Raw genomic sequence first — 13723 nt, 5'->3', positions numbered from 1 at the left:
CAGCTTTGCATCCACCAGCTCTTGGATCTTCGCATCCTTCATGATGGATCGCTTCCATGCCATCGCCTGATTGGGCGGCGCAGTCTGGTTGGTCTCTCCACACTTCGATGCCGATAGTTTGGGTTCATTCCCTTTCCTGGAAGTTCCCCTCTGGGAACGCTCCTTGGGTGCCTTCTTGGCATCCTCCTTGGACCCCTTCTTCGAACCTTCAAGCTTCCTCCCCATCCTGATTGTTGCCTTGGACTTCACTCGCATGCATTCGGGGGCTTAGAGGAGGCGTCGCAAATGACTAAGCGGATCAAGATAGGATCGCGGTGGTGCTGGGAGCTAGGGTTTCTCAACCAAATGACAGGTGCAAATGGCAGAGTAAAAGGCAGGGGTAACTCCCCAGTAACTTTTATAACCGCGACGGAGTCTCCGGGGTAACGACTCGATATTTTCGCTAATCAGCGGCAATTACGGCCTTATCCATGCAAGACAGGTATTTTCCAAAATAGCAGAAGATGAAAGGTCACAGTAACATATCAGAGGACCCTAATACCTCCCAAAATCAATCAGGTAACGGTTCAGAGGCTGCGTGCACCGTGCTCGTCGGATAAAATTTCTTTTCTTTCAAAGATCAAGACAAAGATGGAACAAAGCTAGATTGACCCTCAGACTGATTCTTCGATTCAACCTGAGGCTCAGGGGCTACTCCATATGGAGTGCAATTTTCATTGCACTTCCAGATAAGGATTTCAAGACAAACTACTCAAAACTACGTTGGATGAGGCTAGAGTACCTTCTAGCCACATGGCAGCGCTCAAGTACTTGAAGAACTCAGCTCCGACAGAAGCACTCAAAAAATACCAAGAACTAGTTGAGCAACATCTATGAGTACTCAGGGCTGTTGCATTTGACTACAAAGTACTCGGAGGCTTGTTGGCCATATACCTATGGGCCCACTAGAAGACTTGTATGGACCCACATCAGGAGACGTACACCGAATCGTATCAAGACATGGAGATTGCGGTACAGGGTGACATAGTCTACATGGACTCCAAGGGACTAGTCGAAGATATGGAAACTACTCCTTCGAGTTAGAGTGACTCTCTAGTCGAATCCGATTAGTACTCCCGTATGACAACTACCCTGTAACCCTGTTCCCCCAGTATATAAGGGTGGGCAGGGACCCCCTCAAGACAAGTTCAATCGAATACAAGCAAACAACAAATAGGACGTAGGGTATTACACGATCTAGCGGCCCGAACCTGTCTAAATCGTGTGCCTACGTACACCATCGAGCTCCTGATTTTGGCGACACCCACCAACCAAAAACTCTACCTCGGGTACTCCCTAGGTAGGTTTCCGGGTTAAAACACCGACAGGTAGGGACCCCCTCAGACAAGTTCAATCCAATATTAGCAAAACGACATACAGGACGTAGGGTATTACGTGATCTAGCAGCCTGAACCTGTCTAAGTCGCGTGCCCACGTACATCATCGAGCTCCTGATTTCGGCGACACCCACCAACCAAAACTCTACCTCGGGTACTCCCTTGGTAGGTTGCCGGGTATAAAACACCGACACTAACCATTCTCATACAAGGCTCGAAGCAGCCTGGCATCGATATAGATGTTTTCCTTGAGCCATTGATGGAAGATATGCAGAAGCTTTGGGAAGATGGGGTTCGGATGTGGGATGAGTACAAACACGAGCACTTCACACTAAGGGTCATTATCTTTGTTATCATCAATGATTATCCCACCCTATTTGCCCTGACCTAAAAGGTAAGATAGCATGCGTAGCTTGCCTGGATGGAACATCATATGTGTACCTTAAAGGGATCTACGAAGACAATGTTCATGCGGCATAGGCGCTTCTTATTGAAGACGCACAAATACCGCAGGATGAAGGACTTTTTTGATGGCACCAATGAGAATGACTTTGCTTCAAAAACCGGCTACTGGTAAAATAGTATTTGAAATGTACGAGAAGGTCAAGTTTAAACTCGGTAAGAAGTCATTAGGTGGTGCTGATAATTCGAAAAGGGGAAGGAAGCAAACTGAAACTACAGACGTCGCAGACCGGCAGACGTGCCGTTTAAGAAGATGTCTATTTTCTTTAAGTATTTGCCATACTAGCGAGAGCTGACGGTGCGTCATGCCATTGTTCAAAATTAAGAAAGTGACGTCTCCAGATTTAAAACGCACAAGTGGAGAAAAATCAGACGGGTGGCAAAAAAAAATGAAACTAATGGAAGTGTTGATGCAGAAACACGCCAAACATCGAGCACGCAATGTAGAAAACAGATCAGTGTGGTTTGCTGCAATGCTGCAAATATTAACCAATGAGACTTCTTAGTTGGATGGTTTGGTCTTTTCTATATTGTAGCATCCGATCCGTGATTGTGCCTGGTGTCATTGACTTTGCAACCCATGATTTGGTGTGATGACTACTTACTTTTTTGTAATTGATCAAGGTTAAGCTGGGTCTACGTACTCTGCATTACAAAAAATGAAACGTCAGCATAGCAACATTATCATAGATCAGCATCTATTCTTGGTTGGACAACTGATGATTTTTTTTACACCTTTTCACATGGCCACGTCAGCATCACAAAACTATCCCAAGCATGGACGTTCCGATATTCGAGCTGCTTTTACTGAAGTCTGAACAGGCTGTTTAGTTGGCACAGGCTGTCCACCTGCTTGCCTAGTCCAAAAGTATGAAATGAACAGGCTGGCTGTTCGAATTAATTAGGAACGATGACCTTGCGCTCGCTGTTGTTCAAGATCTAATATCGTTCTCAGAATAAATAAACTGAGGCGAGCATGCCTCAGCCTCGCTATACAGCATATAAGCGAGGTTTGCTAAGTTGCGGTCTGCCTCATCAGCTCTTGACGGGAACAAAGCAAAGGTTTGCTAGGTTTGCTAAGTTTAGGCCGCGTTCTCTTCTCCTCGAGCACACCAAAGCAAGCATGGGGGATGTGGTGCTGCGGGGGGCGTTGCTGGTGGTTGCCGCGCGAGCGGTTCTGAAAGAATCCCTCCGGCTGCCCGGCGCCCGCATGGTCAGGCGGCAAGCGAGCTGGACCAAGGACGCAAACAAGGAAGACATACCGGAGCTGGTGCTGAACCGCTTGCTGGCGGCGGAGGTTTTCCTGCAGATGCTCGCGTCGGGGTTGGGGACGGTCGCTCTCGTCTGGGCTACAGTGGTGCTGCTCGGCGGATTCTCCACCATGCTCGTGAGATTGGATTTCTGGCTCACCACAGCTATCGTCGTTGTAGAAACCGCCAGGTAACGTGCTCGCACATATGCCATGCTATTCTCTTTTTTTTTTCCTTCCCTGGACCTAGTGTTTTTCTTGATTTTGGAACAAATTTTCTTTTGGAGGATTTCGATCGGATATTGCGCATGACTTTATGCCTGCCATATTACGCTCGTTTTTAGTGAACATCTATACATTATATTCTGCGAAACCAGATTACAAGATTTAAGGAGAAAATCCCTTGCACATAAAAACTACAGAAGATGTTCTTGGTGAACTTTTTACTTTTCCCCACAAAACAAATTTTCCAAATTAAATGAACTAGTCCATCAACCCTTGTTCTCACACAGGCTAATATTTTTAAAAAACTATTATATTTGAAAATTATTTAGAAATTAGACCCTATCTAATAATAAAAACTATTTACCTTACTACTCTCTCATTTATTTAATACTCTAACACAATACTCATATAGATGTGTACTTATTTTTATCCAGTTGTGATTGATTTTTAATTAGTAATTACTCTATACATTTTTCCAACCACATTTACATTTTTTTCATTGTGTATCGCACCTTCATACATTGTGTTTAACATAAAATTAATATTTTCCATCGCTTCCTCACATACATGTAAAAAATTATCTACATGGTGACACCATCATGTGTATATACATTAACTTAGTATTTCTATATTAAAAATAACATAAATAGGAAATTTAGAATTATATAGTTGTTTACTTTTTAGGAAATTTCTGTATGATGAACATGATGATAATTAGATTATGGTTTACGTGTTTACTTTAACTTATTTTTAATAACGATATACGTGAGTAACTTAGATACAAATCCAGAATGGTATTTAAGTTAACTTTTGTAATGATATGCATGGGTAAATTAGATAATTATGGGGTTACTTTATATTACTTTTTATAATTGCATAGTTAGGTTATTTTCATAATGATAGTGCCGGGTAACATTGTAGAAAACATAACAGATCAATGACTATGATTATTAGAGTTTACATGATTGGTATTCCATGCTTCTGATTATTTTAAAAAAAAATAGGATTTATCTTTTTTCTAGCATGTATCGTGAGAATTAATGCGGCCACGTTGCTAAAAAAAATGTTACAGTTACCTCTTATTTATTAATATTATAACACAATACTTATATATACATATATTTCATCCTATTGTAATATATTTTAGTTAGTAATTACTCTATGATGTTTTCATTCACATTTATAATCTTTAACTTTTCACTTTTCCATCGCAGTATGTGCTTGAATATATTTAATGAACCCTAAGTTTGAGCTATAATTTTAACGTAAAAATCTATATTTTCATCACGTCCTCTGTGTATTTATAAATGGTAACACATATCATACGTAGATAGCTTAATTATTATATTATATACTACTCCCTCTGTTCTTTTTTATATGCCACATTAGGTTTGCCCCAAGTCAAACTTTTCCATTTTTGGCCAAATTTATAGAAAATTATAACAACATATATAATATTAAATTTCTTTCATTGAATCCACTATGTAATATATTTTGATAGTGCATATATTTGGAAGTATAGATGTTTTATGTTTTTATATAAACTTGGTTAAATTTGGAAAAATTTGACTTAGGACAAACCTAATGTGACATGTAAAAAAGACGCAAGGGAGTAATATTGTAAGAAATAGATAATTTAGAATCATATGTTGATGCAGATTGATGCATGTTTTTAATGAAGATGACTTGGATTTAAATTTAAAGTTACCTTATCTTATTTTTAATAATGGAATATGTGGGTAATATAGATGCAAATTTAAGGGGTTGCTTTAAGTTATTTTTTAAATATTAGTGGCGGACAATTTAGTTACAAATTTTGGGGGGTTATTTGAAATTATTTTTTATAATGACATAAGTGGGTAATTTAGATAAAGATTAGGGTGTTTTTGTAGTTTAATTTATATAATGGCATAGGTGGGTAATTTAGATATAGATTTTGGAGGTTACTTTAGGCTACTTTCATAATGGCATAGGTAGATAATTTTTTAAAAACATAATAGATCCAATGACCATAATGATTTGAGTCTACCGATTGATGATCAATTGTTTTGCTTTTTTGAGAATTTCTAGAATTTCTTTTTTTTTCTAGAGTAGATAGTTTCACCTGGAAGCTTCAAAATAAGCCTCCAATTAGTAATAGTAAGATTCTCTAGAGTGTCCACCTAGGAGATCCTAATCCCATGCATGGTTCATTAAATACCAATGCAACCATGCACAAAACACGAGCTTAACTAAAGGTCCGTTGGCAGAATCGTCGGCTACAACTCGGCGCCCGAGGCCAAATTCTTCGTCGATGTTCTGGCGGCAGCTTTCTCTGGAAGGAACATTTTGCAGATCGGAAGTGCGACTGGTCTTGTAGGACTAATCACTATGGGGCCAGCACTGATTGCTCTTGCTCCAATTTTCACAGCATCTGCCTGCATGACGCTGTCAATTTGGCGTCTGTTAAGCATCGGTAGGCATGGTTACGGTGGCTCCAGTACTGAATCCAGCAATGCCAATCTAAAGCCAGCGCTCATCTTGTTCTACGCCCTGGTGCTCAGTCAAGGTGTGTTGTTCCTGATGTGGTTCGTAGTTGCTATGAGTCGTTCAGCACAAGCTAAAAAATTGCGTCAGTACTTCAAGAACGAAGAGACGATAACTAACAGATTTATTGCTAGCACACTCGACACCTGCGTCGAGAAGGGCGTAGTTAACACCTTGAATAGGACTGTAATCACTTTTGCGGAAGAATTGCTGCAATCTGAACAAAGTGGTGACCACGGTGTTGCAGTCTCAGTGCTACACGTTGTTGTGATCGAAAGGAAAGAACGCAGAGCTGGAGCAATTGAGCAGATTTGTTCTTCTGAACAGTTGGTAGGCATGCTGTTTCGGTTGCTAAGCTCGAAAAGCTCCCTCGATCTCGATACCAGGACACTTGCAGCAAAAATCGTAAAGAAGCTATCAAACAAACTGTATCTAGCTAACATACCTGGAGCAGCCAACGTGTTATCATCTATGCTTGATGCGTGCTTCATGGAAACAAGAGCGCAGACAAGCCACACAACTGGACAAACTCTAGTCAGCATCAAAAGTGATAATGGAGAAATTATTGTTCATGGCCTTCAGATTCTTTGCAAGCTTGCTGATGACCCAGGGAACTGCACAGAGATAAATAACACCAAGGATCTTGTGTCCAAGATAATAGCGTCACTCACTCATGGGCTGCATAAAGCCATTGCCAGTGAATCTGCAACAGTTGAGGTTGTGATAGCATCCTTAGGTTTGTTAGTCAAGCTTACCAGCAGGACAGGTGAAAGCAGTACAGAATTACGCCGTACAATATTGGATGATAGCAGAACAGTCGGCAACATTCTTTGGATCTTGAGCAACAGTAGCCACACAGACGTGAAGATACTAGCAGTGAAAATTCTCACGACGCTTACTTTGGGTCGATTGTCGATAAAGAGAAAAAGGCTTATCTTGGGTCAGGTAGGGAGCCCAGACCTTCAGCAGCTGGTCACAATGTTGAGTGATGATGGAAACTCCAAGGAGAACAGAGCTGTGACAGCACAATTGTTAGCACAACTGTGTGCAAATTCCAGAACAGATCATGACAGGAACCGCCTCAGACCAATCTCCAGTGCATTGTCCACGGTAAGTACATAGTACCATTTTAATTTCTTGATAGATTTTTTGCACTTCAGTACCTGGGTTCAATATGAAAGATTCAGATTCACCTTTCCCATATTCCCATGTGGTATTTCTTTTATTGTTAATATCTGTAATCGAGAAATGTTAATCACTGGATTAGTCCCAACATGTTGCCCCAGTACAGTATTCAGTTTAACCTTCTGTTTTCCAGTTTAGTCCAGAGCAGAATCAACCTGACCAGAGGTAACAACATTCACGTCTCATGCTCACTGAGACAAGGCTGAATAAATTGAAATGTCTATTTTGTGAGAAATATAGATGCATGCGAATGAAATGATCTGAAACATAGCATGTATCTGTATCATAATTTTCAGTAGTATTTCATAACGTAGTTGCTTTGATAAGTCGAAACATTTTTCTGTTACCCAGTATTTATAAAAGTTATTAATTCTTTCTTTGTTGTTGGTGTATAGGTTCTGAAAACTATAAGCAATACTCCATGTACAAGATATGATGTCGACACTTGGAGATATGATGTCGACACTTGGAGTTATGATGTCGACACTTGGAGATTTCTTGGGTGCTTCTTAGGCCTCACCATGCAGATTTGTGTCAATCTTGGCGTTGGTGCAGATGCTTTTGCTACTGCGGTCAAGGGGATTCCAGACCTTGTCTTGGTAAATAGGCTGAAGGACATCGTTGATACTTGTATGGAAAGATTGTCTAGAAATAGTTGTATGGACGGCGAGAATGACATTGCCTTAATGATCATGAAGGCCGCTGCCAAGTTGGCTACGTGGATGATGAAGATGAACCACCATTACATCACGCATTTTTGCCAGGTGAACATTCTTGAGAAACTGGAGGACGCCACGAACGCCATGGCAAAACTGGACGAGTACATGATCTTAACCGGAGGTTGTCCTGACGGGTCTGGACGCCACGAGAAGCTGTCATCACTTGTGAAAGGCGTCAAGGATTTAGTCTCGCAGCAGCAGGCTTGTGCGCATATACGTCAGATTGTCTGAAGGCCGGGCTATTGAATGTACTCTGTTTGCCATGCATGTTCTGTTATCCCTGTATTTTGGTTCGAAAGGAAACCAGATAAAGAACTAGTTTACTGTGCGGCATCTGAGATTGAGAACCAGGCGCAGACACGGCCGGCGGTACGAGGAGCAGCGGAGGCCGGAGGCTGCGCGAGAGGTGGAGGCGGTGGACCAGCGGCCGCGGCGAACGGGCAAAGAAGGGGGTAATCCAGGAAATAGCACCGGTCTCCGACGGTGTTCACGAAACAACAATCTTTCTCATTTTCTCTCTGATTACCAAAGAATTGATGTTTGTTACAGGGAGGCTAGGAGGCCAAGAGTATTTACTTACCTAGAATTTAGGAGTGGCATCATAACTTTATGTAATTCTTTCCTTTTTGTTGTTTCTGTAAAACTTATTTTCTATTTATAATATATAACTAGTAAGAGCAACTTCAAGTGTTCCTAAAATGAGGTATTAGAAGATATGCTAAAAAATTTCCCAAAAAATATATCAGGCCACAGCAGAACGCAAAAAACTATTCCCCAATATTTGCTACGTCATCGTAATTGGACCTACCTCCAGAACAGAGCCCCCTCTACCTCCAGAACAGAGCTCCATCGCTCCTTCAAGCAGAGCTCGCCGCCGGCCAAATCCCTCCCGCCTCTATTCGATTCCTCGCACCATCAGCTTCCTAAGGCAGGCGTGGTAGGTCCCAAGCTCCATTGCTCCTTCAAGCACCAGCTCGCCGCTGGTCGCTCCATCACTCCTTTAAGATGCTAGGCGGGTGCGGTCGGTCCCAAGCTCCTCGGACCGCAAATTTGGCTCCTCGGCGTCATCAGTGGCAGCCTCTGGCTCCCCAGATGTGCAGCGTCCGTCATTGTCCAGCGCTGGCCGGTCACGAACCATGGGCTCATCCATCCATGGCAGCAGGCACAGCTATTCCCTGGGGGACTGACGACATGCGCGAGGGGCGAGCGGCGGTAGGCGCGGGGCGAGTGCCGCGGGGTGACCGGCGCGGCTGGAGCGGGGTGAGCAGGTGGCGGGGTGAGCGGCGCGGGGCAAGTGGCGTGGGGTGACTGGCGGGAGGCACGGGGCGGCCGGCGCAGGGCGAGCGGTGGTGGCCGGCGCGCTGCGGGCGGTGCGTGCGCGCAGCAAAAAAAACGAGCGCGGGACGCGCGCGAGAACGGAGCTCGAGGGGATTGGGGAAGATCGCGCATCGCGAAAATATGCGGGGCGGAGGGTATCTTTTCACGTCACCAATCTTTTAGGGGAGTTTTGGGTAAACTGTTGGAGTTCATTTTTTCTCTTTTTTTCCCTAAAGAAGGTATTGAGGGTAAGATTAGCAGCCTTTTGGAATTGCTTTAAGGGGTCACCCCCTCCTGTTTAATAAAAAACAAATAGAAAAACAAGACCAAATAATCTTCAAAAATCATGAAAATTTGAACGATAGCTTCCAATCGTGTCAGCTTGAGCAACATCTAAGAATAATTAATGAAAAGTCAATCAAATAGCCTCCAAGATTCATTAAATTTTAACTATAGTTTTTTTTTCTAATCATGACGAGTGTTTTCCCAAAAGTTCTCCTAAAGAATAACAAGACTTTCACCACAAATTTCAAGAATTTGGTAAACAACCCAAGAGAAGGGTGATTTGGGCAAAATTCAAATTCTAAAGTGCTTGTGCATGGATTGTTTTTAGGACACATGTCCTAGCATTAAGTTGCCCCAGGAATCTCATCCAAAAACACAGCCAAACTCGAGATAAAAAGTCACTCAAAAATATATAGGTTCGAAATCTCCCTCCCCCGTAAAAAAAGAATTGAAACTTTTCAAATATAGAGAGGAGCACGACACTTGAGCATGAAATTGATCGTTGTATCACTTGAAGATGTATTTATTACAATTTACAAGTCACAACTAAGCTAATCAAAGCACTGAATGGAAAAATTCAAATACAATAGTCTCTCATCTTTCCTTGTATTTAACCCTAAGAAAGCCATCTCTACCACACAAATGAAAGTCAGACCCTTAACGCAACAGGTGCCCCAAAGGACATTGCACGCATGTATATAGGTGTTTGATCAAAGACGTAAACGTCCTTACACAAATCACTCAACCCGACCACCCCCTTGGGTTAAAAGCATAAAACCATTAAACAATTTTGTTACTTTGGGGGCGCCTGGTTGCTGGCCACAGCCCGCCACGCTACAACCTGTGACAGTCTGAATAGGTGCCACAGCTTGTGGCACGGCCAGCTGTGGCTGCCGACCAAACAGGTCCTTTATCCGATGGACACCACCTTTTCACGATATTGCTTCGTCTGAACGCAAGTTTTATGAGAACACAACATGTTGACAGACTCGTCGTTGCCCGGTTTTGAAGCTCAAACCAACAAACCCAGTGATGGCCAATTTGGAGATTCCAAAATGACAAACCCGTACCCGCCGAGTCCCAATTTTGAGGTCTCAGGTGCAAACCCTCCGACGAGTCATTTTGAGGTTTAAGTGCAAACCGCTGGCAGCCATACCGAATCCATAGTTCTGCACATCATAAGCCAAGAGATATTTTCTCCAGCACCTTCTGATTAGCCAAAGCATAATCATACATACACACATATGCAACATGTTATGCACCACGGAAATTAAAAGCTCCAAACACCTCAACACAATTGCTAATCATGTAGCATACATGGAGTTGACCAAAGTACAACAACAAATTACGAGAACTTAGACTACTGCATCCCTCATACGGGAAGCCTGCGCACCCATGTTTTGTGGGTGCGCGGTGACGTGGACGTGATGTATGTAACTAGAAATGGATAAGTAGACGACATAGATAACGTACGGTTTGTATATGGCAACCACAAATTACCAGAACTTGGACTAGTGCATCCCTCAGACGGGAAGCCTTGCGGCCTCCTCCTCCTGGTCCAGCGCAATGACGTCGTAGAGGAGGTAAGCCGCCGCCGCAGTCCCGAGCCAGACGGCGACGGCGGTCCACCAAGACAAGCCGGCGGTGAAGTTGTAGAAGAAGGAGGAGGAGAGGAAGGCGGCCAGCGCGACGGCCGCGTTCCTGAGGCGGCGGCGGAGCCCCGGGCGCAGCGCGTGGAGCCTGTGGAAGTAGAGCGCGGCGTAGAAGAGCGCGGCCGCGAGGTACATGGCCATCCACAGGGCATCGAGCCGGCCATCGTGGAGGATGACCATGGCGAACAACAGGTGGACGAACGCCACTGCTACTGCTGACAGCGACATGGTCGAATCCATCACAGAGGTTGAGGCAGCTACTCGAACGAGATTGATCGACTTCGACTACTCAAATCACAGAGGTAGCTAGAGTCAGTTCGGGTCCTTTTTGGAAAGTGCCGCGCTCGTTTTATAGGCCGTTAAGGCAGGGCTCGCGAACGATTTTGGGCAACAGGTGCCCAAAACTTGTGGATACAGTTTGGATGTAGGTGTCATTTTCCCCCCCGATCGGATGTCCCTTTTCTCGTTCCGCGGATTGGGAGTAGGTGGGAGGGGTGCAAAAATAGCTCTGGTTGACTCTAGGATTGAATTTGTGCCCAAAAATTAAACACTGATGTAGACAACTGTTGGAGCAATATTTTTTTTATACTAGTACCTAAAATCGAATTTTAGGAATATATTTTGGGTACTTTTGGAGACGCTCTGATGACTTTAATAGAACAATGAGGCAACTGATGGATGGAAAAAGTAGACGGGACAGTTTGGATATATCAACAAGTGCGCACGCATTTTTCATCAGCGCCATTGCCCATCCATGGTGTCTCGAGGTAGCTGATGGATGGGCTGACGGGGGGCCGGAAGGTGGCCGGGGATGGCTAGTCATCATCGTTACAATCGAGGGGACACTATCAACAACCTTGCTCTCGGGAGTGTCGATGATCCCACGACAGTAAAAGAATAGCAAGGTGATGCAAATCTAATATCTTACGGGGGGAAAATACACAGCACCAACTTAATTTTGATTACTTGAAGATCTCCACGCACATATATATTATATATAGAACACCAAAAAGTAGAGGAGGTCAAACACAAACGGACAAAGGATAGGCAGCAAAGACACAAACTGCACTCGATGCGGGGCAGGGTGGGTGACGTCACGACAGTCGGAACGATGGAGGGATGTTTGGATATTAGGTGCTAAACTTTAGCATGTTCGGATGCTAATTAGTAGGACTAAATATGAGCTAATTATGAAACTAATTGCAGAACCCTATGCTAATTCGCGAGACGAATCTATTAAGCCTAATTAATCCATCATTAGCAAATGGTTATTGTAGCACCACATTGTCAAATCTAATTAGGCTTAATAGATTCGTCTCGCGAATTAGACTCCATCTGTGCAATTAATTTTGTAATTAGTCTATGTTTAATACTCCTAATTAGCATCTAAACATCCAATGTGACATGTGCTAAACTTTAGCAGGGAGTATCCAAACAGGACCTGAGTTTGCACTTCACCACGGGACGGCCGACGGGAATGGGAGCCTTTAAAGCATTCTTCCCAACAACAAGACCAAGTCCCAAAATCAACCCACACATCTTTCTTCTAGAATTGTCAGATCCACAAAGCCAAGGGAGATGTTATTGGACCTAGGAACAACACTAGAAAGCTCTTGATACCTAGCGGAAGCAAACACGGAGAGAGTAAAAGAAGAACCACAAGCTTTAGAGAAAAACCGGAACCACTGGAGCTAAAACTGTAGCTTCCTCTTTTCATCAGACAGCCTACAGGAGCTCCAAGGAAAATAGCAAAACTCGATCAAATGAAATTCAAAAATTACGATATTTGAAACCTTGACTTTCCAAGACCATCAAGAGCCTATTCCCAAGAGATCTTCCCAAAATAAGAAAGTTGCAAAAACCAAAACTTCTTATTTTCCCTACGCAGGTCAAGATCCAAAGAAAAGGTAAACTCGATTAAATGATGTCCAAACTTCACGAAATTTTAGCCAGAGGTTTGCCCAGAAGCGGTGAGTCTTCCTCCAAAAGGTCTCCTCGAAAAGATCAAGACTTCATCTTGGATTTTATGATTTCGGTCAAAAGGGGAATTTCAGGGAAATCCAAATCCATACCAACTTAGTGAGGGATTTGAGGGAGAATCAGGTTGCTCACAAGGATCCCAGCAACAAAAATCCCCAACAGATCTCACGGGATTTGAAGCCAAACGCGAAGAACAAGAAATCCCCAAAAATACCTCCAAAAATACCAAAAAAGATAAATTTCAGATTCAAAGAGGATAGAATAAGTGAGCACGAAATTGATCTTTGGATTGCACTCCTACCCTACTCAAGCTTTGGATGGCAAAAAGATCAAATCAAAAATCCTCTCATCTCTCTCCCTCTCTCTCACCCAAAGGCTCTCACCAACAAAATGAGAAGCCCACTACCAAAGAGCCCAAAAGATGTGTAGCTGCCCCAACAGCCCTCTTCACATATATATAGGCATCTGAAAATGACCAGAATACCCTTACATGAAGCATACATCTCAAATACCCCACAGGGTAAAACTGTCCAACTTTTTATTGGTACATCGGATGGACCCGGCGCCTTCACGACATCGCTTCGCCTCGACGCAAGCTTCGCGATGGTGCCACGCATCCTCTGACTCAACGTCGTCTGACCGTACCGAAGTCGCCCCCCTCTCATATGCCCCACAAGGCGTGACTCACCGATGTCGACGCGTGTCCAGCCTCCGCCAAGCCTTCGACACCTCCAAGTCTTTCGCTCT

The 13723-nt window shown here is 43.5% G+C and overlaps 1 protein-coding gene across 1 annotated transcript; it reads left to right on the top strand.

The window, feature by feature from the left end:
- The first annotated feature begins 2853 nt into the window (after positions 1-2853).
- LOC140220078 (uncharacterized) lies at positions 2854-8423 on the top strand. Its single transcript, XM_034729866.2, has 3 exons — positions 2854-3278; positions 5562-6948; positions 7419-8423. Exons 1-3 carry the CDS (start codon positions 2962-2964, stop codon positions 7971-7973), a joined length of 2259 nt encoding a protein of 752 aa, XP_034585757.2. The 5' UTR covers positions 2854-2961; the 3' UTR covers positions 7974-8423.
- The last annotated feature ends 5300 nt before the right edge of the window (positions 8424-13723 follow it).

The sequence above is a fragment of the Setaria viridis genome, chromosome 3 (assembly GCF_005286985.2).
Source record: "Setaria viridis chromosome 3, Setaria_viridis_v4.0, whole genome shotgun sequence".
Taxonomy (NCBI): domain Eukaryota; kingdom Viridiplantae; phylum Streptophyta; class Magnoliopsida; order Poales; family Poaceae; genus Setaria; species Setaria viridis.
This window is presented reverse-complemented; position numbering and strand designations above follow the sequence as displayed.